This window comes from Mastigoproctus giganteus, chromosome 8, assembly GCF_048544385.1.
Source record: "Mastigoproctus giganteus isolate SK-2022 chromosome 8, ASM4854438v1, whole genome shotgun sequence".
Lineage (NCBI taxonomy): Eukaryota > Metazoa > Arthropoda > Arachnida > Uropygi > Thelyphonidae > Mastigoproctus > Mastigoproctus giganteus.
The window spans coordinates 63,905,832-63,932,007 of record NC_143582.1 but is presented as its reverse complement, the minus strand read 5'-3'; the positions used below and the strand labels follow the sequence as shown (position 1 = coordinate 63,932,007).

The 26,176-nt window shown below is 36.2% G+C and overlaps 1 protein-coding gene across 1 annotated transcript in view; it reads left to right on the top strand.

The window, feature by feature from the left end:
* Positions 1-22,952, top strand: part of LOC150081576 (uncharacterized) — a 302,450-nt gene extending 279,498 nt beyond the window's left edge. Inside the window, exons 19-20 of the mRNA XM_090380248.1 lie at positions 7,840-7,894; positions 22,569-22,952. Coding sequence (XP_090236374.1) covers positions 7,840-7,894; positions 22,569-22,634 — 121 coding nt within the window. The 3' untranslated portion in view covers positions 22,635-22,952. The remainder of the gene's footprint in view (positions 1-7,839; positions 7,895-22,568) is intronic.
* Positions 22,953-26,176: the final 3,224 nt, after the last annotated feature.

Below are 26,176 nucleotides of genomic sequence, written 5' to 3'. Positions count from 1 at the left end.
TTAACGAAATCGTTTCATTTGATGGAGTCGATAGCTTGAAAATGAGAGCCGACTTGAGAAATATTTCCACGCCTCAGTTAAATTCTCTCACGCGCTAATTTAATTGCAGTACAGTGACTTGTTATATAGTTCCGAGATCAACATTTTAAAAAATTATCAAGTGTATTATTTTAAGGCCACAAAAGGTGATATAGTTGTACACGTGGGCACTAATGATATCAAGAGTAGGAGACCGGCAGAATTGCTTAACAAGTACAAGTCACTGTTGAAAAAAAAAGCCGTGAAATAGGGTTGAATTTGAAAGTGTCTGCAATTCTGCCCAGACACGATAGGAGGGAGTATATGATGAGAGCCTTGTCGATCAATTCAGCCCTGGAAAGATTGTGCAAGGCTCAAGGGGTAGAATTTTTTTCAGCCTGGACTGTACTTGTTAACAGGAGGGATTGCTTCTACAGGGATGGGATACACTTAAATAGAAAGGGTGCAAGAATATTTGCTGATGCTATCGAGGCAGTGTTAGGTGGGTCGGAAAACTGCTAGCTTGGGGGGATACAAAGACAAATAGATTAACAGTAGCCACTGGCAGAGGTGAAAGAGATTCTTGCACTGCTTCTATTGGAATGAGCAGAAGCCTCAAAAACAAGATTCAGGATATTTCAGAGACTGCTGGGAGTCATTGCGGTACAAGTAAACACATGGGTTGTGTTAGGGTAGCTAAGAATAGAAATAGGTGCATGTATACTTGCGTGTACACCAATGCTAGGAGTTTAGTAAATAAATTTGATGAATTTGAGGTATTGCTCAAAACATCAAAGGCAGATATTGTTGGGATATCAGAGACTTGGTGTCACACAGATATAAGAAATGCAGAACTGGAATTTGGGGAGTACAACATCTACAGAAAAGATAGACTGGATAGGAAAGGAGGAGGGGGTTATGCTATTAGTTAAGAAATACATAAAATCCAAGGAAGTGAAGCCAGTGGACATCGCTGGACAGTGCAGTGTCGAGTCAGTTTGGTGTGACATAAGCATTGGGAGATCAAAATTGAGAGTAGGAGTGTGCTATAGGCCTAATGACTCTGATGAGTATAATAAGAAACTGTACAGGGAAATAGAGTGGGCCAGTAAATCAGAGAGTCTTATAATGGGAGATTTTAATTTCCCAGATATTGACTGGAATTTGTGGGCTGGTCACTCACACACTAGCAAGGCTTTTGTGGATTTATTGGATGATTGTTTTCTACATCAGCATGTTCGGGAGGCAACTAGAGGGAGGAATACTCTTGATTTGATTATCAGCAGTGATTCTTCATGCATTAAGAATCTGCAGATAAATGAACCACTAGGTGGCAGTGATCACAGTGTGCTGAAGTGGGATTTACTCAAAGAGGTAACTACCATTAGGGGTAAAGGGAAGGGTTATTGCTTTCGTAAAGGCGACTACGATGGACTGAGACAGTATTTAAATTCTATACAGTGGGACCAACTGATAATGTTACCAACAGTAAATGCAAAATGGGAAGCATTCAAAGAACTTACCTTGGAAGCTACTAGACTTTACATACCAACTAAGAAATATTGTTCAAGGTTTAGGCCTAAATGGATGTCAGATGAACTGATGAGGCATATGGCAGAGAAGAAACATGCATGGGATACATACAAATTAACACATGACACAGAAGCCTATGATAGATACAAGTTGATCTGTAACCAAGTTACAAAGGAGGTTAGGCAGGCGAAGGCAGATTACGAGAAATCTTTGCAAAGAAAAACAGCAAAGAGTTCTTTACTTATGTAAACTCTAGAAGGAAGGGGATGAATCAGATTGGTCCACTTGATATCGATGAGTCAAATGTTGATGATCCTGCTCAGGTAGCTAACAAACTAAATGAATATTTTGCATCGACATTCACACATGAGGAGTTATTTAGCGAGGGGAAAGCCAGAGGTGTATTCAACTCTAGCAGTAAGCTAGAGAATCTTGTAATAACTGAGAGTAAAGTGGAGGAGAAATTGTTGAAGATAAACACAAGAAAGGCACCTGGGGTGGATGGGATCTATCCAGTTATATTAAAGGAGGCAGCAAAGGAAGTAAGCAAACCCTTAGCCATAATTATGAGAGCTTCCTTGGACTCAGGGGAGGTACCCATAGACTGGAGATGTGCAAATGTGACCCCAATTCACAAAGGAGGATCAAAAGCTGACACAAGCAATTATAGACCTGTGAGTTTAACTTCTGTTCCAGGAAAATTAATGGAGGCACTAGTTAAAGAAGCACTGCAGGATCATTTAGACAAGACTTCAGTTATAGCTCGGACACAGCATGGTTTTGTTAAGGGGAAGTCTTGCCTGACCAATTTGATTGGATACTATGATGCAGTCACAAAGGAACTGGATGCAGGGAATAACTTTGATATTATATACTTGGATCTTAGAAAGGCTTTTGATACTGTTGCACATGGAAGACTGCTGCACAAATTGGAGCAGTGTAACATTGGAGGCAAATTGCTGCTGTGGGTAAAGGGGTGGCTGAGGGGCAGAAGACAGAGAGTGGTAATCAATGGACACTGCTCGTCGTCGACTAATGTTATTAGTGGAGTCCCTCAGGGCTCAGTGTTGGGTCCATTATTGTTTTCTGTATTCATAAATGATATTGATGATGGTATATCAAGCTTAATGTCGAAGTTTGCAGACGATACAAAGGTAGGCAGGGTTGTCAAGGACACTACTGACACTATGCTGCTGCAACAGGATCTGGAAAGGTTGAGCAGATGGGCTGAGAGGTGGCAAATGAAGTTTAACATTGACAAATGTAAAGTACTACACATGGGAAACAGCAACCCCAGAGCAACGTATCAACTCTGTGGTATTACACTGACAGTGGTAGAGAATGAAAGGGACCTCTGGGTGGTTGTGCAGGCAGATATGAAGTTCTCTGAGCAGTGCAGACGGGCTGCAAGAGTAGCTCATGGTGTATTGTCAATGATATATAGGAATTTTTCTAGCAGGGATAAGGAGGTGATTATTCCCTTGTATAAGGCAATGGTCAGGCCACACCTAGAGTACTGTATACAGGCCTGGAGGCCTCATTTCAAGAAGGATGTAGGGTTGCTGGAACGAGTACAGAGAAGGGCAACAAGATTAGTGAATGGAACAAAGGGGTGCTCTTACGAAGAAAGGCTTAAGATTTGCAAATTACAGTGTCTGGAGACTAGGCACCAGCGAGGTGATCTGATAGAGGTGTATAAAGCATTGAATGGTTTGAGCATGCTCAATGCTGATGGGATTCTTCCTCTCGCTCAGAATAATCACCTAAGAGGGCATAAATTCAAATTGAAGGAAGGCAGATGTAGGATAGATGTGCGGAAATTTGCCTTTAGCCAGCGAGTGGTTGGTTGGTGGAACAGGCTTCCATCCCTTGTCGTGGAAGTTGATAGCCTAAATAAGTTTAAGGCTCAGCTGGACAGGTATTTTGAACGAACAGAGGGGTGAAGTGGGAGTGGGTTTTTTGTTTTTTTTGGCTGATGCTGCATAAGCTTGCTTTCTTGCATCAAATGCCTCTACTAATGCTAATGCTAATGTATTGCTTGTGATATTTGCGTTATATGCATTTATCCGAAGTCTAGTCATCACTCAGTACAGTATTAGACATCGTGAGTAATGGACAGTTTACTTGAACATTGTATCATAATTAATGCAACCTATGCAGTTACATTTTCGAAGAGTTAATAATGGCCAATAAGAATGAAAAAGAAACAACGTCTGGGCGCAGTACAAAGACTATAAATGTAAGAAAAATACTACTGAATTTGAAAATTAAATTAGACGTTTTGAAGCGAATGATTCCGGTCAAAGACAAGCGGATGTGTGCTATAATTTAGGACTTGCAACTTTAACTGTAAGAACAATTATAAAAAAATAAAGAATTAATATTAGCAGCGGGAAAGATAGCTGTTCCACTGCAAGAAACTAGGACTAGGCCGGCTATTAGGATTTAAATGGAAAGACTAACTTAATTTTATTGAAGATAATATCCAATGCAGAATTCTGTTAAGTTAAATATTATAAATAATAAAAAAGAGAAAGAGATTAGCCTATATGATGATCTGAAGAAAACTCATCTAAAAAAAAAAAAAAAAAATTGGAACCATTTAAAACTAGTAAGGGCTGGTTGAATAGATTTAAAATCCAGGGAGAAGCCGCAAGTGCAGATCAGGGAGCCGAAACTTTCAAAAAAGAACTTGTTAAAATTATTGAAGAGGGGTATTGTGTGTTATACTTCTCAACAAGTTTATAACATAGATGAAGCAGGACTTTTGTAGAAATGAATGCCTAAAAGAAGTTTCATATTGAAAGAAGAAAAAAAAACATGCTAGGTTTCAAAGCGGCGAAGGATCGGTTGACTTTATTGTTGGGTGGTAATGCTGCGGGGGATTTAAAATTAATACTCCTTTAGTTTATTTGGAAGAGGGCCAAAGTTCAACCCAAAATCAACACATTTTTCATGATTAAATTCATCAGTTAAATTAAATCAATTAAATTCATTATTTTAATTGGAATTTTAAGTTTAATTTTGATACGTAAGTAGTTACCACATAATTGTATACGTATGTAATGCAGAATATTTTATATGTACAAATATTTGAATATTAAATATTTTGACCGATATTTTTGCATCTTTTCACTATCGTTTATTATTGATTGGGAAATATCCTATGGCACCGACCACAACTCACAAATACATATGTTACCTTATGGGAATGTGGCGCTCGCTTTCCGCGGATTCACTTAGCGCTCTGTTTTTCCGGAACGAATTATCAGCGTTAAGCGGAGGTCACCTGTATATGCATCCCACCCATAAGAATTTATGACTTCCAAGAAGAATATGCCTCAATATAATTGCTTCCCCAAATTGTGAAAATCCATATTTAGCAATCTGTTCATCTCGTGCATGGCACAAAGTTTGCTCAGCCATACAACAGTAAAGTCCACACATGAAAAAATGTTGACATTCATGTTTAGTAATCTGTTATAACATCTTTTAATATCATTTTCTGCATCAATAGGATAAAAGTACTCATTTCTTCAGTTATACGATAACTGGGGGGAAAAAATATATTCCACAGTTATCATATAACTGCAAAAAAATAAATAATAATAATAAATAAATCACATCTGTGCATTTTCTTATTTTGTGTAAAAGTTTAAAAATTTAAGATGCAGTAAAATAGTTTTTTATTCATACTGTTTGGTGTAATTCATGAAGGCATATGACAGTATCCAACCACTAGCTACTGTTGAGAGTTCATAGCATTGAACCATAACATTGCCTTTCTGCTTTTTTGATATAATCTTTGAAGGGCATTTTTGTACAGGAAACTGACTGAATTTAAGTTAAAAGGCTCTCAACTGGTATTATTTGGTTCTTTACTTTTATTGCTACTACCACAGCTTTGTGGAAAAGGTATTAAACCTTCATTGGTTGCTTGGGACATTTGAAACACCCCAGTGGTTTACGAAATTTTCACAGAAAAAAAAAATGCAACATCTGATGAAGCAATGGCCAGAATTCCAAGAAACTTAGTGACTAAATAGTATCTAATGTGATATATGTCATTTCTTTTGGTGCTAATATTAATCTTTACAAAATCAAAAGTCTGATTTGCTTATGCACTTTACTGATGACCTCTTGTAACATACTGCCACTCCCTAGAAATACAGTCAAACTTGGTTATAACAAGCATGGAAATAACAAGATCATGGCTGTATTGAGCAAAAAGCCATAATGATTTTAATTTATGCGTATTCCCATACAATTGCTCACTGTTATAACAAGCGTACTACATGGATATACCATACAAATTTTGGTAACTATACAAACATTCTTAATTGCTCTGGTAGTCAAAAAAAGAGAATTGGGTTTTTTCGAAAAATCAGATTAGCGACCAGTTTATCATCTCGCCTTTCGGGGACGGGGGCTATACAATAGTGCATTGCTGTTCTGCTTGTCTTACCCTATTTACAGATTGGCTTGTATTCACTGAACCATAAATTTATTTTGAGACTTCTAAGAATTTTGGAAATCGGACTTTTAAGAACTTTGTATACAGATCACTTTACTGTCATTTTAAAGTAAAATCACTTAGAAATGAGCCCTTCCTTCGGAAACATGTCTACTAATAAAAGAAAGCATCTCTTGATTCGCCTAAAAGTCAGAATTATTTGTGAATTAGAACGTGGTGCAAAAAATGTTGAAGTGTGTAAAAAGTTTTCTTTCTCCTCTTCAACAGTATCAACATTATGAAAGAATAAATATGTTTACATATTGGCACTGGAAAAGAACATAACTAGAAAAAAAAATTTAGAAAGTGCAAGGCTACAAATGTTGATGCTCTTTATAACCAAGTTCGACTGTATATTCTTTATTTTTTATTTTTGCTTGGTTACCCAGTGGCACAGTGCCTATCTTTGTGTTGCAGGTTGGGTAACCTGGGGGGGGGGAAGAAGGAGAGAGAGAGAGACTCCATTTGGAGTCTCTCTCTCTCTCTCTCTCTCTCTCTCTCTCTCCTTCCAGGACTAAAAGGAGCAGCAATGGACATAAACAAATATTCACCACTACTGCTTTTTGAATAAGATGTTCCTATGTGAGTAGATAGGATACAACCCACCAGGTTGAATATCCACCCAGATCACTGAATTTCAACATTTGTTTGTGACTTTTATGTCACCTTGCACCAAAAGTATAGTACAGCCACTCCCCGAGTTATGTAAGGGTTGCATTCCATGGAACTCTAAGTAAGTCAGAATTTCTCTAAATGCTTATGCAGCATTCGCAAATTTGATTGAAGCAAAAAAGAAATGTTCGATGAACATGTCAATAGAATTATTTATTCAAGTTTTTTATCTCATGCGCAGGAACAATTACAAAAGTGTACAAAATTACAAAAATTTGAAAATTATAAAATTTCAAAAAGAGAGAGGAGACAGGCATAACGTCAGCAAGTTTTACCTTTCGAGCTTCATTGCCAGAATAAACTCTCCAGCCGATAAGCACACAACTGCAGAAGTTGAGGGCTGTGGAGATTTAGAAGGGGTTTTTTCCAACACATCACAAAATTTCTGTGTAGTTGCAGAATCGTCACTGGCAACTTCACTGCGTACTTTAATGTTTTGAAAATCAGCACGATGCTTGAACCTATTAAACCACTTGTTGCTTGCCACAAACTTGGCTTGGGGTCCACCGCACTTATGAAAGGGATTCCTCTCTCTCTCTCTCTCTCAGAATAACTCGGGAATTTTTTGGCTGATGCAGCATAAGCCTCTGGCTTCCTTGCACCACATGGCTAATAATAATAATATGATAACGATGAAAGTGTAATGCAATTTCCATTATAAAAATGACCTTTTAGTGAGATTAATAGCTTAGTTATATAGCAAAAATTTTTCAACTTCTGAGGTCTTGGAACGAATTACTGAAAAAACCGTGTTATTGGGTTCACATTATATTTTCACGGTCCCTCCAGTTATTCCTATGGGATGCAAAATTCGTTTCCACGATTTTTTTAAGTTTGCACCAGCAAGCAAAAACTTATGTAAAGTTTTTGCTGGCTCGAATTTCCATAAGTTGAGTATTACGTAAGCCGAGGGGTGGCTGTACCTCTATTTTTTCAGTAAAATAATTTTAAAATATTTCTTAAAATGGTATATACTACATTTTGAGATTCAAAAAATATAAATATTATTAAGTTTTATAGAAAAGCAAAGAAAGGGTTCAATTTGTTGTCCATTGTAATGTACAACGTAGGAATTTTACATCTGCCCTTTCTTTGTATTTTAGGAAAGCCCAGAAAGAAGATAAAGTGCCAATGGAAAGTATATATAATGATTACAAGGTATCTCTTTCAATTTTATCCATATTTAAAAAAAAAAAAATTACTAAACAAAGATTAAATAACTATATTAAATATATTTATTTGCTTATGTATACAGAAATAATGACCTATGGCAACCCTTGAACTAGATCACTGTATAATTTTAATATCATTCTATATGCAGATGGCTCTAAAACAGACAGACATGTAGGAGCTGCAGTAGCCCTACCAAATGATGCAATTTCTCACTCTCTCTCTCCCAGTAGAATGCAGCATATATGCTGTTGAACTGTCTGCCATATTGTTAACATCAAAACACATTGATACATATCACCTTGCAAAATGCATCATCTTCACAGATTCTAAGTGCCATATATAACCTGCAGCAAGAGAATTACTCTTCCCACCCTCATGTAAGAAAAATTCTCTCATGTTTGTCTCATCTTAGTGGTGAGTAACAATTAGTTTGATTCTTCTGGATTCCGAGACATTTTGGAGTTCTAGGAAATTAGCTGACCAAGCTGCCAAAAGCCTTTCAAATGCTTTCTAATAAACCACCAGGGACTACATAATGACTACAAGCCAACAAAACTGAATGGATTAAAATCTGGAAAAACCAAACAAATTAAATCAAAAAAACAAGCCAAACAATGGAAATCAAGTCTTTGCTCAAAATAGCCATGAAGAAGTCATTTTTGCCAGGCTACATATTGAGCACACACACTTGACACACTTTTTTTCTGATGAAAGATGATCCTCCCCAGTGTCACAGATACCATTCTCAACTGACAATAAAGCATATTTTCTTAGAATGTCCACTTTATCATACAGTTTTTCAATCACACGTCCTCTCACAAGATCCTCTAACTATGCAGACAATTTTAGGAGATAATTCAAAAATTAATGACATTTTTTACTTTCCTTCAATTAATGAACTTCACTAATCACATCTAATATAAACTTGAATGTGCTGATAGCAAAATAACATTATAAACAAAGTAGGTTTTGTTTCAAAAATCCATAAATAACATCAACAACCAAACTTATTTTGTTACTTAACTCAACAGTCCTGCTTTTTTTTGCAAGTGTCCTCTTACAATCCAGGAAAATCTGTGATACATTCAAGCCATTCCTTCCTTCTTATAACATTTGTACAGTAGAAACTCACTTGTCTGTTACAGTCTTGACATTGAAGCACTTGCAAAATTCCCTTAAAGTGGACCATTTTCTCTATCAATGGCCTCCAAGCATTTAGTGAATGCGATCATGTGGTAGTGTGTGTGTGTGGTATGGTTGTTTATTGGCACATTAGCTGCTATGGCTATAGTGCACCTATCACGTGGTAGTATAACTTGAAATTAGCAATCACATTCTGGTCCATGGGTTGTAAGACTAATTTCATATTAGAAAAAAGGAAGATGGATTTCATCTTCACCATCACATCACTAATTCATCTTATCAAGTTTGTCTGGGTGACCTGGAGCATTGTCAGCAATTCACAGTTCTTTCTCTGTCAGGTTAATGTGGCTGGGGTAAATCTTGAATGCAGAGCAGAAGTTATAGCAGAACAACTCTTGGAACAAGGTCAAAGTAATCCAAGCTTTCTTCTGCTTGGATTAGTGATGAGATGGTAAAGATGAAATCTATCTTCCTCTTTCCTAATATGAAATTAGTCTTACAACCCATAGACCAGAATGTGATTGCTAATTTCAAGTTATACTACCACATGATTGGGTGCCTCTGTAGCCAGGTGGGCAGGAGCAGCAGTGCATAGCACACGCTTCTTGATTAGACCAGGGTTCGAGCCCGTGACCACCAAATACAGAAAGGTCAGGGAATGACCACCGCATATCCCCGGAGCAATATGGCCTTAGTTGCTAATAATAATAATTTATTTATCCCTAATTTATGTTACACTTTTTTGGGAGAAAACAGCAAAAAGTGAGGGAGAACACATAAGCCAGTGGCTTTTTAGGGGGTGTTCCCTTAAAAAATTATGAATATACAAATATACAATTGAAAAATGTACAGTTCTGAAATTGTACAGGTAATGTTCAACAGGAAAGACATAAATAAATTGGAGTTTTTGTACATTTCTTTATAGAAGACTTTGAAAAGTATCACTACTTATAACATCATTGTGAATTTTTACAATTAAATGAGGAGAGAAAAGAAAAATGATGAGATACATGCACAGAAATTTACAAACTATTTGTCAACTGCTTCCTTTAACATTTGTATATTATTTCCATGTTGGTGTTTTTAAAATCCAGGTGTTGAGTGGAAGGTAATTTGAATCAGACATCCCTAGTGATGTGTTCAATTAGTAGTTTCTTGAATTGATTTAGTGAAGTGACATTTTCGATTTTTGCAGGAAGTTTGTTCCAGGTTTTAGCACCTCTGTATTTTATACTTTTCTAACCTATGGCTTTTCTGAAAAGCGGAATCTTCAGGTTTTCTTCATTTCTTAGATTGTATGATATTTTTTCTTCGTCTGTGGTTATGAAAAAGGATCTGAAGAGAGGGGAAGTCTGCTGTCTTCATAGCATTGTAAACAAGGATCGCCTCGGCTTTCTGCAATAGCTGGTAGATGCTTAGGAGCCTCACTTCCTTGTATCTCGAACTAACCGATGCGTTCCAGGGAAGGCCCAAAATTAAATGAACACATCAATTGAGAATGGAGTTGATTCTCGCAAGGTTTTCTTGGCTGGTGGTACCCCATGAGATGATTCCATAGGTGAGGTGTGGCTGAATTAAAGAAAGGAATACTTGTCTGAGAAGAGAAGGAGACACCCAGGCAGAGGCCCTGGCGAGTATTCCTGCTAGTGACGAAGTTTTCTTTTGTAGGGTTATCATTTGTTTAGCCTAATTATCCATTTGATTGTAGCCATTTGTTGAATAGTATGATTGCAACAATACAAGTATTTATATTGTTACAATTATACTGTCATGTTACTCTGTCATGCTTTGTCGCAAATTGCACATACAGCTCTGAGATCTGCAAGAAACGACAGTATCCATGAATAATACGCTTTTGAAACTGACTTGGTGCAGGATCTCAACAAGTACAAGCATGAGATGGCAATGCTGCACATTCCATTTTGCAATGAGGAAACAGAGATGAAATATGTCAAGATCTACAATGACAATGAAGGGCTCATACTATATCGTAAATTGTATGAATCAGATTTAGATTCGCAAAACGATTGAAATATGTAAGATGATGTGTCAAGACAATGACGACATTGACCCTGATGAAACATGGTAATGACCTACATAGCCTTATAATGCGTCTGCGAGCAAAATCGTGACAAATTGATTTTACTACTCTCTGAAATTTAGTAGGTGCCACCAAAGATGTTTACACAAAAAAAAAAAAAAAAAAAATGGTGATAAATTTTTTAGTGCCGTACAGTCAAGTCAATGGTAGTTCCATCGTGATCTGGGATTACTTCTGTTTATCTGGAATGGGTGACACCGTCAGAATTGAAGGAATCTTAAGAAAAGAGGCTATAAAAACATTCTTGAACATAATGCAATGTCCTCTGGACTTGCACATTGTGGAAGAAATTTTATATTACAACAAGACAATGCACAGCTCTATGCATTAGCTTAAAGCACATCTCTAAGTTATGCAGGGACTCTCTAATATAAACCTGCTAAGGTTTTCTTCCACAATCAGTTGTTTTCTGTGCAGTAATGCTAACTAATATTTGCTTCTAACGTGATTTTCATATTCTATGTCTTTGACAATGGCGATTTGTGGTTGCCTTAATAATTTAAATATATTTTGCTACATTTGCAGTAACTATATTATGATTTCATCATAACATAGTTACTGCAAACCTATATCACTACTCTTATCATTTATGAAAAATTTATGTTGAATATTTTGGAATTAAATAAATGTCTCCCCCAAGGTAAAGTGTGTAGAGAACTTGTGATTGTGGAAATGAGGCAAAAAAGAAAGCCATAACATTTGCCATTCCCATGATGCGGAGGGATCTCTGGGATCATATTAATGGCTGCTACTTTTATTCTGTGAATGTAACAGGCACGAAGAACAGTGTGTTCCCAATGTTACTTCAGCTGTAAGGCCACTACTCCATGGTATAGACATCATGTACTGGTACCACCTCTACCTGTTATACTTGAACATCTAAAATCTGACATTTGTGATCTGGAGGATGATGTGAACTATTATGATGAAGAAATTCACCGCAGTTTATACCAAACAGGCAACAGCTGTTTATACCAATTGAGAATTGTTTCCCCATTTTTCAGAAGACAGCTCAATGATATATTACAAGAAAATTCCTGCAGTTATGAACTTTTTTTTTTTGGAATTTTCTACTACCCAACCAACAGAGTGGAGGCTGTTTATTGACTTGTCAAAGCAAGGCCTTAAATGAGTTCTTCATAATGGAAACAAATATATATACATACCTATAACCCATTCAGCACACTTAAAAGAAAACTAAGAAAATGTTAAGCTTCCTTTGGGAAAAAAGTCAGTACAATGATCATGGTCAGCTAGTGCGGATGATTTAAAAATTTTTGTTCTGCTATTTGGCCAGCAACTTGATTACACAAAAATGCCTTGCTTTCTCTGCAAAAATGCTTTGTTTTCTGTGCATGCAGTCAAGCAAGAAGAGAATGTCAGGAAAGGAAATGGTGGCCACCATGATAATTTCTGATACCAGATTTAAAGAACATTAAAGATGAACTACTAATAGATCAATACAAGTGCTGTTACTCCTTACATACAAAGTTATGTTTAAATTAGCATTAGTAGAGACATATGATGCAAGAAAGCAAGCTTATGCAACATCAGCCAAAAAAAAAAAAAAAAACCCCACTCCCATTTCACCCCTCCTTTCGTTCAAAATACCTGTCCAACTGAGCCTTAAATTTATTTAGGCTATCAACTTCCACAACAAGGGATGGAAGTCTGTTCCACCAACCAACTACCCGCTGGCTAAAGGCAAATTTCTACACATCTATCCTACATCTGTCTTTTCTCAGTTTGAATTTATGCCCTCTCAGGTGATTATTCTGAGCAAGAGGAAGAATCCCATCAGCATTGAGCATGCTGAAACCATTCAAGGCTTTATACACCTCTATCAGATCACCTCGCCGGTGCCTAGTCTCCAGACACCGTAATTTGCAAAACTTAAGGCAACCCTTTGTTCCATTCACTAATCTTGTTGCCCTTCTCTGTACTCGTTTCAGCAGCTCTGCATCCTTCTTTAAATGAGGCCTCCAGACCTGTATACAGTACTCAGGTGTGGCCTGACCATTGCCTTATACAAGGGAATAATCACCTCCTTATCCCTGCTAGAAAAATTGCTGTATATCATTGACAAGATACCATGAGCTACTCTTGCAGCCCGTCTGCACTGAAAAGAAGAAAAATTCATATCTGCCTGCACAATTACCCCCAGGTCCTTTTCATTCTCTACCACTTTTAGTGTGGTACCATAGAGTTGATACGTTGCTCTGGGGTTACTGTTTCCCATATGTAGTACTTTACATTTGTCAATGTTAAACTTCATTTGCCACCTCGCAGCCCATCTGCTCAACCTTTCCAGATCCTGTTGCAGCAGCATACTGTGAGTAGTGTCCTTAACAACCCTGCCAACCTTTGTCTCATCTGCAAACTTGGACATTAAGCTTGATATACCATCATCAATATCATTTATAAACACAGAAAACAACAATGGACCCAACACTGAACCCTGAGGGACTCCACTAATAACATTAGTCCATGATGAGGAGTGTCCATTGATTACCACTCTCTGTCTTCTTCCCCTCAACCATCCCTTTATCCATAGCAGCAATTTGCCTCCAATGCTGCACTGCTCCAATTTGTGCAGCAGTGTCAGAAGCCTTTGAGATCCAAATATATAATATCAAAGTTATTCCCTGCATCCAGTTCTTTTGTGACTGCATCATAGTATCCAATCAAGTTGGTCAGGAAGACTTTCCCTTAACAAAACTATGCTGTGTCCGAGCTATATTTGAAGTCTTGTCTAGATGATCTCTGCGGGATCATCTAGACAAGTGCCTCCATTAATTTTCCTGGAACAGAAGTTAAACTCACAGGTCTATAATTACTTGTGTCAGCCTTTGATCCTCCTTTGTGAATTGGGGTCACATTTGAACATCTCCAGTCTATGGGTACCTCCCCTGAGTCTAAAGAAGCTCTCATAATTATGACTAAGAGTTTGCTTACTTCCTTTGCTGCCTCCTTTAATATAACTGGATAGATCCCATCTGCACCGGGTACCTTTTTTATGTTTATTTTCAACAATTTCTCCTCCACTTTCCTCTCAGTTATTACAAAATCATGTAGCTCACTGCCAGAGTTTACTTCACTTCTGGCATTCCCCTTCCTGAATAACTCCTCATGTGTATGTAGATGCAAAATACTCGTTTAGTTTGTTAGCCACCTGAGCAGGATCATCAACAGTTGAACCATCAGTGGACCAATCTGATCCATCCCTTTCCTTCTAGAGTTTACATAGGTAAAGAACTCTTTTCTGTTTTTCTTTGCATCCTTTGGCAAGGATTTCTTATAATCTGCCTAATCTCCTTTGTGACTTGGTTACAGACCAGCTTATATCTATCATAGGCTTCCATGTCACTCATTAATTTATATGTATCCCATGCATTTTTCTTCTCTGCCATATGTCTCATTAGTTCATCTGACATCCATTTAGGCCTAAACCTTGAATAATATTTCTTAGTTGGTATGTAAAGCGTAGTAACTTCCAAGATAAATTCTTGGAATGCTTCCCATTTTGAATTTGCTGTTCGTAACATCATCAGTTGGTCCCACTGTATAGAATTTAAATACTGTCTCAGACCATCGTAGTCGCCTTTATGAAAGCAATAACCCTTCCCTTTACCCCTGATGGTAGTTACCTCATTGAGTAAATCCCACTTCAGCACACTGTGATCACTGTCACCCAGTGGTTCCTTTATCTGCAGATTCTTAATGCATGAAGAATCACTACTGATAATCAGATCAAGAGTATTACTCCCTCTAATTGCCTCTCGAACATGCTGATGTAGAAAACAGTCATCCAATAAATCCACAAAAGCCTTGCTAGTGTGTGAGTGACCAACCCACAAATTCCATTTTATATAGTCAATATCTGGGAAATTAAAATCCCCCATTATAAGACACTGTGATTTACTGGCCCACTCTATTTTCCTGTACAATTTTTTATTATACTCATCAGAGTCATTAGGCCTATAGCACACTCCTACTCTCACTTTTGATCTCCCAATGCTTATGTCACACCAAACTGACTCGACACTGCACTGTCCAGCGATGTCCACTGGCTTCACTTCCTTGGATTTTATGTATTTCTTAACTAATAGCATAACCCCCTCCTCCTTTCCTATCCTGTCTATCCTTTCTGTACACATTGTACTCCACAAATTCCAGTTCTGCATTCCTTATATGATACCACGTCTCTGATATCCCAACAATATCTGCCTTTGATGTTTTGAGCAATACCTCAAATTTATTTACCAAACTCCTAGCATCCGGTGTACATCAAGTATACATGCACCTGTTCCTATTCTTAGCTACCCTAACACAACCCATGTTGTAACGCAGTGACTTCCAGCAGTCTCTGAAATATCCTGCATCTTGTTTTCCAGGCTGCTGCTCATTCTAATAGAAGCAGTGCAAGAATCACTTTCACATCTGCCAGTGGCTACTGTTAATCTATTAGTCCTTGTACCCCCCCCCCCCCAAAGCTAGCAGTTTTCCGACCCACCTAACACTGCCTCGATACCATCAGCAAATATTTTTGCACCCTTTCTATTTAAGTGTATCCCATCCCTGTAGAAGCAGTCTCTCCTGTTAACAAGTACAGACCAAGCTGAAAAAAAATTCTACCCCTTGAGCCTTGCACAATCTTTCCAGGGCCGAATTGATTGACAAGGCTCTCATCATATACTCCCTCCTATCGTGTCTGGGCAGAATTGCAGACACTTTCAAATTCAACCCTAATTCACGGCTTTTTTCAACAGTGACCCGTACTTGTTAAGTAATTCTGCCGGTTTCCTATTCTTAATATCATTAGTGCCAACGTGTATGTACAACAATATCACCTTTTGTGCCCTTAAAAGATGATATCCGCTCTACGTCATCAACCTTTGCCCCTGGCAGACATACCCTGGTTCTGTTCCACCTATCCTTTTTACATACCATGTTTCCTGTTTCCCCTGACAATAGAGTCACCAACAACTACTAGTTCCTGTGGGACCAGCGCATTCTGCCTTGGGGGGTTGCCGCTGTGTTGCATGATGATCAAGTGTAATGAAAGAGTCAATCTAAGCCCTGAATAAAGAAGGAAATTGTTTCAAATATATTTGCACTGGCTAAATTCTGACATACAAAAAAATGAAAGCAGAAATTTTTTGTTGGACTTTAAATCTGCAAGTTGCTGTTAGACTTTATTTGAAGAATCCATGAACTAAACTGGAAGAGATGCTTGAACTGGCTTTAAAAATATAGTACACATATTTTTTGGGAAACAGTAAACACCCAGATTACAAAACAGTTGTACGTGACATGCTGGAGAAGCTCAGGAAACTAGGCTGCAATATGAGTGTTAAGGTACTCTTCTTGCATTCTCATCTTAACTATTTCACATAAAATTTAAGTAGTTAAAGTGAAGAGTTGGGGGTGTGGATTCCATTAGGATATAAAAGAAATAGAAAAAATATACCAAGGGTGATGGACTGTCAATATGATGTCCAACTGCTACTGCAAGATGTTGAAAAGAACAACAGCCACGAAAACTGGCTGCTTACTGAGGAAGTCAAAAATGCACAAATTTAACCCAGTTTGTGGCAATCTGTACTTGACAAAAAGACTAATATTTCTGTTTTTGTCAATATTTTTATATAAAAATAACCTAATTATGAAATCTGTAAAAATACAAAATAAACCAGAAACACCTCCACCTAATATTTTCATATATTTATGTGTAAAAAAAAAAAAAAAAAAAATCTGACATGATTAATCAAATTTCAAGTAACTTTCAAAATTTACATTAAAATGCAGTCCATTGTTGTCATTAATTTGGAAGAAACATTGTAGAATAATAGTCTGGTGTATTCTGAATAGAAAATAGATTTGTGATGAGTTTTGTGAATTCTTATTTATAAAACTTGGCGGATGTGTGTTAGCATTAACTATTGTATTTTATAGTGCAGTGATTTTCAAGATGTAGTGAAGAATGCCCTTTACCTTCAGAAATTTTTTTCAGACTTCAAAGTAAAAGGCTTTAAAAGATACCCCAAACAGTGTACAAATAATGCACAAATTTTAATTTGGGCATTATTCATTTATCTCTCAGGACACTCAGCAGCCTATGGATGAGTTTAAGAAAGTTCAGTTTAGTGTATCAATACATAACGTGCTTAGTTTGTTGAATGATTTTATAATTTGGGAATGCATAATTGATAGCTAAAATATTGTGAATGGGACTTATAACATCTTTAAAGTATGGTATGCACATAACTTGTTATGTGTCAGCCTAGTGTAAAGGTGCATTGAATAAACACTTATTTTTCCTCATTTGTAACATGTAATGATGATGAAAATCAAAATCACCATTTACATGTGACAGCGATAAAAATGAAAAAATTAAAACATGAGAACAATAAATTTTGTTAGGCAACCACAGAAATAATGGATAGAACTGGACTGGATTTCAGTTGAATTTACACAGATTTAATTCTGCTTGTTTTTCTAGAAATTTAATGCAAAGCAATGGAATATATTGAAGTTTTATTAACAGTTAAGTAAAATTAAGAGAACAGCTGGTGAAAAGAAATAAAAAACAAAACTAAAAAAGTTCAACCTCATGAAGAGAAGAGCCCCATGTGGCTCTTCTCTGACACTGTAGGGCAAGTTAAAAAGTTGACATAGAATAGGATTAAGCTCAGTAGCATAGGTTTTGAGAACAAGTGGAGAAATACCATCAGGACTTGGAGCTTTCTTGGCATCAAGAATATTCAGAATTCTTCTGAACATCCTTTTGACAGAAGGCCACAGGAGACATTGAGTGGAGTGTACCAGAAACAGAAGGTGGTTTACCAAGATCGTCAGTGCAAGAGTTAGATAAAAAGTAGTATGATAGTAAATCAGCTTCATCTTTAGCTGAGAAGGTAATATAGCTATCAGGTTTTAATAGAGCTGGGAGTATAAATGGGCAAGAGACTAGAGTGCTCGGCTACTGTTTGGACAAGATGACTCTCATCAACCGGTGCAATACCACCACTTTGCTTATTGGAGGCTTGAAGTGGTGGAACCCATGTTTGGTCTCTAGAGCTAAGTTCTGGTCACCCCTTCCATCATGCAGTATGATGAACATCATGACGATATCCAATTTTCCTTACATTTCGAGGGTACAGCTCTAAAACGGTGTTCGCAGGCCAGCTGCTAGTTAGTACACTGGACCGAACCTATGGGCAACTCTTTAGGAGGCTTCTGAATCAGCTAGTGTAATCTTGCTACCTCTACTCTGCCAGATAGTGATTGGAGAGAGTGTAAGTAGTTTGTATGTGTGGGGGAAGCATTGTCGAGGCCACATTATATCAAGGAGCTGGGTATATTCTTACCAGGCGCCTCCATAGGCAGGAGCAGCAGTGCGTAGCACACGCTTCTTGATTAGACCGGGGTTCGAGCCCGTGCCCACCAAATACGGAGGATGCGGAAAGGTCAGGGAATGACCACCACATATCCCCAGAGCAATATGGCCTTAGTTGCTAATGCAACTAAAAACCAAATAACAAACATATTTTTACTATGTGTATGCGATATCCAAAAATTTCATTATTTCATACAGCATGTTCCCCCACTTTTTCTTACTGTTGAATACACCATGAATTGTGAAATTAATAGAGCAAGCTTATCTGCAAAAAGATCTAAACCTCCCAAACACTTCCTAGTTCACTTCACAAATATACATGGTCTCAATTCTAATCTCAACGATGTCCATTTCAACTTACAATCTGCCAAACCCCATGTACTTTTTCTGTCAGAATCTCAGTTATCGGTTGATTCAACTACTGCTCATCTCAGTTGCCAAAATTATTCGCTGTAAGATTCCTTTTGCCTCAAAGGTGGTACTTGTGCATATGTCCATTCCGATATTTCCTGTCAGAGACTTGGTAATTTGGAATCTCCTCTTTTCGATCTTCTCTGGCTTAAAATCTCTCTACCTCATTCTGTCAAATTAATTTGTTGTCTCTACCGTTCTCCCAACCCCACTAATCACTTGGAGCTCTTTGCAACTTAACTTTCTCCATTCCAACTTTCCAAACAGTGAGGTAATTTTCCTTGGTGATTTTAATGTTCACAACTCCAGCTGGCTTCTGTTTTCTAGTAACACCGACCCAGCTGGTTGAGATACTGAGACTTTTGCGATTACTAATAACTTTGCACAGATTGTTCATTTACCTACAGGAATACTGGACAATTCTAACCATACAGCCAACATGCCTGATCTCTTTCTCACAAACAACCTTTTTAAGTACACGGTCAAAGTGAATGGTCCTTTAAGCACCTCAAATTACAACTTGGTGATTGTCTCTTCTCCAATGGAGCCTTTATCTCATGGCGATTCCCAACCTTGTGTTGTTCGGCATTACAAGAATGCAAAATGGGATATTCTGCGAGATTTCTTTTCTTCCTTTCCTTGGTCGGATTACTGTTTCAAAACTTCTGATGTCAATGTTTGCTCAGATCATGTCAGTGAAATTATTCTTGTAGGAATGGAATCCTTTATCCCACACTCCACTTTAAATTCTCGTCCTTTATCTAAACCTTTGTTTTCCAATAAATGTGCTAAGGGTGTTCAAGAGAAGAATGTTGGATATTGCAAGTGGCTTACATCCAATTCTTCAGTTTCATTTTCTGCCTACACCAAAGCTCGCAAAAATTGTAAAGCAGTTATTATTCAGTCCAAACTAGATTTTGAACAGACTAAGTGTAGAAAACTTGCTTCTTGCTCTAATGGTAGCCAAGCATTCTGGTCTCTTGCCAAAGCTATTGGCCACAACTTTTGCTCATTTCTGCTCCCACCTCTGTCAAAACCAGATGGTTCTGTTGTCACTTCAGCCAAGAATAAAGCTGACCTGCTAGCATCCCATTTTTCTTCCAACTCATGTATTAATGATCTTGGTAAAACACCTCCCACCATTCTCAACACACTCCATTCAATGCCTCCTGTGGTCTTCCCTCAAAAGGATGTCAGAAGGATTTTGACAAATCTCTATGCTAAGAAAGCTCCAGGTCCTGATGGTATTTCTCCACTGGTTCTTAAAACCTGTGCTTCTGAACTTACTCCTGCTCTTTGCCACCTTTTTTCACTTTCTTATTCCACAGGTGTTTTTCCTTCTGCTTGGAAATTTGCTCATATCCAGCTAGTTCCTAAAAAGGGTGACAAATCCCTCCCATCCAATTATCATCTCATTGCAATTACTTTTACTTTTTCTAAAGTAATGGAGAAATCAATGAACTGCCGACTCTTAAACTACCTAGAAACCTTCCGTCTGATCAATGATCTTGATATCTCAAAGGTTTTCAATCATGTTTGGCATAAAGGTCTTCTAAACACGCTTCCAACTTATGGTTTTCGAACTGTTTCTTGTAATTGGTTATCCAGTTTTCTCTCTGATTGCTCACTGAGGGTGATGGTAGAAGGCTCTCTGTCTTCTAACTTCTCCACTAATACTGGTGGCCCCCAAGGTTCAGTTCTTTCCTCCACTCTTTTCCTCTTGTATATTAAAGAGCTTCTTCCATTGACTGGAAATCCTATCCATAGTTTTGCCGATTTGATTTCATTTCAATCCTTCTAAAACTCAGTATTGTCTTATATCTCCGATTTCTAGGGAAGTTGATATATCTCTTTTGGGGATTACCCTGACTTCTAATCTCTCTTGGCACAAGCACATTACAAATATTGCCTCCTCTGCATATAAAAAACTTGGTTTTCTCTTTTGCTCTCCAGGCTGACAGCCTGGAGAAATTCAGAAAGGTTAGGCAGATAGATGTCCACTTGAGGAGGAAACCAAATAGGTAGTTTATCTTATTTTGTTATTGTTTTAATTTCTTTTAGTTAATGCAGCAAAAGCCTAGAGCTTCCTTGCACTATATTAGAGAGAGATTACTGATATAAAGTCTTTCACAACACTCTTAAATGTTAAGCCTGCATTCATTTCTAAGATATACAGAGGTTGTGAAATTATCATTGTGTGGTAACATCTCTCTGATTTTGTGACCTATTGTAAACTTATTTCAAAAGGGGGAAAAAAATGAAATGATGTATATTTGTCTGTGATCTTACTGAACTGTTTCATTAGTCCCAGTTTTATATGTAGTGGGAAGAGAAGCACTTTTCTTGGAGTGAAAAGTTTCATTGATGATATGTTTGCTTCCAGGTGTGAGATTAGCATTATTGGCCACATCCATCTTTCTAATCCAGTGACCACTTTGGCTCAGCTGCTCCATTTCACAGAAAACAAGGGAATTTTATAACCAGACTATTATACAGCACTTTAGGGCTATAAGACTCAGGTTGCAAAATAGTTAACTGAGGTGTAAGTTGGTGCAAGTGCATCATTTCTACACACAGCCAGCTACTAAGAAACTAGGAATTGGCATCATTAAATACATCTCATTTTGTGAATACCTTCACAAGTTACCATGATATTGCACTACTTCGAATAAGTAATGCTTCACCAATGGAGAAGACTACTGTTACTTATTCTTGGCGGATATTGCCCCAGATGGCACTGTTTTGGAGCTTGTTGGTTCCTCATCGGTGGGTGACAGTGGGGAGACTTCTGTTTGGACAACTTGTTTCTCTGGTCAGATATCTTTTACATTTAATCTTAAAACTAAATTGGACAAGTTTTGATCCACTGATGAGGATTTGATTTGAAGAGCTGCAACAGACGGTTTATTTCTTAATATCATTTATAGAAGAATTTAACTCAGTATTATACGTAGAACACTTCCATATATGATACTCTCCAGAAATTAAAACAAATAAAAGATTAACGCAAAATGATTACAGTAAAAAATCAATTGAAAACTAATTAAAAATTCAATTTTTGAATTGTTTTCAATTGATTTTTTACTGTAATCATTTTGCGTTAATCTTTTATTTGTTTTAATTTCTGGAGAGTATCATATATGGAAGTGTTCTACGTATCATATTGAGGTAAATTTATCTTATTCTTCTACAGATAAACTTCTACATCAACACAAAATGTATTGAGCATCATAGCTCTGTTATTTACTGTCAAATTAATTTCAGTTAGTTTCATTAAATTTTCATCAGCCTTTAACTTTGCCTTACATTTATAGCTGTCTCAGAAAGTTATTGAAATGAATTGAATAAGAATTTAAGGATGTAGTGGTTTAACAACAACAACAAAAAAAAATGTTTTGTTGTAATCAGCCCAAATCTTGGTGTTTTGATGATTTGCCTCAATAGTATTAGTATGTTTATATATATATAAATAAAAAAAACATATCATTTTTGATTTGCACTGAAGAGTTATCAATTGTATTTTTATGTCATCATTATTATGAATATATAATATGCATTAAAAAAATCCATTTATAATTAGATTGATAATTATTTTTCCCCCCCAGCATCTGAAAGCTCGGCTGAAGTTACTGGATGCTTTAGTGAATAAGCATGAACAAAAACATATCTAAAGACAAGCATTTATAATGCCGAAGATGGAACGTTTTCATTTATCAAACATTAATACAAATTTCATCAACATCATCATCATATTGTATGGCATCTAGCATGAAATATTTAATGACTCTGCCATGAATTCAAACTGCATGAGAAGCATTTTTTTTTTTTTTTAAATCTTTGTTAAGGATGATCAGATACTGTTGTTATATCTTAGAATTTTTTTTTTGATGTTATTGCAAGGTACTTTCATGTATTTGACAGTGCAGTTAAATAATTGCATATTGCCATAGTTATTTCCCTCCAAAGAAAAAAATGTTGAGTAATAACAGGTTTAAGATTCCAACACTTATAGATAGTGATAGATGTTTGGGTATTTATTTATTATTTTTCAGTATTAAAAATAAAAAAAAATTACTACTAAATATCTTTTGGTGAAAATTTATATTCCATTACATTAACTGGATGAGTTTACACAAATTCAAAATTTATTCACAATAGTTCAAGCAGGAATCAGTGCCATTTGAAGTGCTGGCAGACAATTTATAAGAATGTGCATGTATATAAAATTGTTATATATGTTGATAAATGAAAAAGCTGAATTATTTCAATATTTTTTTGTTGCCATGATTGTGAATGCATAGTAGCATTTAAGATTTAGATAAAAGTGATGCTGGTAGCCATGAGTTCTTCAAGGTTTTTCAACCTACACATGAATTCACATTTGTATAGACATAATACACAACAAAAAACCATATGAACTGTAGCTTGTGTAGCTAAACCAAGAACTTACAACAAGAAAATTAGGTAGAAATATACTGGCATATATAACCACTTGGAAAACAACAGGCAAATACTGTAAATGAAGGGAAAACTAATTATTTTGCTATTTTTTGTAGCAATCCTCAGTGAATATCAAATTGCATATGTTCATAAAAATGTACCCTTTTTGTCCACTTTTTTTAGTTTTGGGAAACTCTTTTCATTTAAGAACAGATATAATCACATTCACTATATGCTTATTCATTTTAATTTCTTATTTTTTCATTTTTGCAAGTCCTTTTACCTTGCTCAAAATATTTCTTATATTTAAATATATCTAGGTATATTTTTAACATAGTCGGGACAGACCAGTGTCAGTTTATTAGCTCTTTGAAATTGTGTGCATATAATTTTAATTCACAGAATTCAGTTTTAGTGAGCCAATCACATATATACATTAAAAACAATTATGTACCAAACCCTAATTGATAACTTTTCAAGGCTATTTGAAAGTAGATTATATTAACATATACAGTATAATGCCACAAAATCAGCTGGGCACTTTTAAAGATATCTGATTGAAAAATTCCAACCATCACCACATCAATTCATTGAAATTTTGTACTAAGTTATTTATTTCTTTCACTCCTGAAATTCAATAATCATTTACATTTTGCTTTAATCATGTCTTTAAATGATAGGAAATAGGTCATTAGGAATTGAACTGTACACTTTATATACCACAATAAATATTTCAGTAAATGAGCATTGCATTACAAACCTTTTAACCACTTTCTTGTCCATACTCACAATAAGTAAGAACAAGGGCTATAAATTTGTCTTTCTCAATTACTGACATGTCATAAAAGGCATCTGTAATCCTATTGTTCTCTCCTCCCTTTCCAATGCTCCATTTAATTCATACCTAATTTTATTGCTGTGTGTGTGGGGAATCCCATTGTTCTCCTATTGTTTCTCTTCTTATTTCTGTTTAACACAACCTGGCTAAATTTCTTGATGTAAAAGTCTTTTTCTTTATTCAAAGTCCCTATCATTATATGCCTGGGTGCACCCTAACATATGCTCTGCCAATTCAGTTTCTTTGATGTTTCCCTTTAGCCACTTGTTTGCGCCTGTTTATCGCTTTATACTTGCGTTCATCTCATCTGTACGCATTTACACTTATTTTTGTATATTACATGTATTCTGGTGTTGGATCTTTGAATAAACCATTAGCTTGTTTAGCTTAAAGCTCACATGACACTTAGTATGGTTGTCATACGAAGTATTTTTGTTTTCTTGCTGATGCATTTTATGCATCTCAAGTTTGAACTTTAATAGTCTGATAAATATTGGTAAGATATTCTTTGAATTTAAGTAATTTTTCCTAATTATGAATAAATTATCCATGAAATGGATCAATAGGGAAGGCCTTGAAGCTGCCTGCCAGCTGGCTTCTCCTTCAAAATTCTACATGGAGATCTGCAAAATCACTGATAACAGGTTACTCGTGCTGAGGCCTTCTTTTGTATGTATATTTTATCTTCCAACTTAAAAATGTTAGAGTCAATCTAATTCTAACATTAATTTGATGAGATGTACAAGAGTACTATTAAATAATCTTATTGGTTTGTGGTAATAACACCTGCAATATTTCTTTGCTGGGATGTTAGTAAAAATAACGTTCACATCTAATGCTAAAATATCTCCATTTTTTACATTCTTGTGTAATCATTTTTATGTCCTCTGAATTAGTTATGTTCCTTGAGCAGTCCCCCCCCCCCCGCCACTTGGCTAAAGTTCTGTACCAGTCTAAACTTTTTGCTTGGAGTTGTGGATTTTAATTCCACCAATCATGGTGGAAAGAGGATTTATTGAATTCACAAAAAGTATTACAAGCAAATCAGCTCATAATACTTTTATGAGCTTCTGATTTCCCTTTTTGAAAATTATTAGGAAAAAAACATCAGTTAAAGAACATACTTTTTTTTTTTTTGATTAGGTTCACAAATCCCAACGTCTCCATGTTTGATTCAGCACAGAATTTAAGCCAAACAGCTGGTAAAATTATTACCACTCAAGAAGAATATTAAATAACTAATTCAGAGGAATTAGTCAGTCATTACAAAAATGCATTAAAAAATGGGGATATTCTAGCAAGTCTGGATATTATTTAATATGTGGAAGACAAAATGTTATGTAGATAATTTGTGTTAAGAATAATTTCACACTATATACCATATGATGGTGCATTTCCTCTCTCTTGAGCAAAAAATTAATTTTTGTTTAATTTTATTAAGGTTTCACATATCTGACATTAAGCATGATAATTAACAGGGTCGCTATAATAGATTCTTGTGAATGTATTACACAGTTTTACTGAAGTATGGCTTTCAACATTATATGCATATGTATAGTGAGCAATTGGAAGCAAATTGAAATTAATTCAGCATCCAGTGTGTGTGTTTAATCTACAAGATTAGATCTTAATTTTTTAAGAATTTAAACCTGAAGAACACTCACCTTGAAGTGCAATGATTTTAAAAATATTTCTCTCAAAATATACAGTATCTGATGAAGTGTTGACTTTGAGAGGCACTGTGAAAGGCAACTAAGGACTTTAAGAAGCTTATCCACACCAAGGAAACATATACTTAAGCAAGATCATCTTGTACTCTAAACGATTATTGTGGTGCATGAACTTATTGCATCCTATTGCTGTTGCAAAAATATCTCAGAAACATAAGCATGCTAAGCATATATGGTATGATTTAAATATAGTGCAACCTTGATA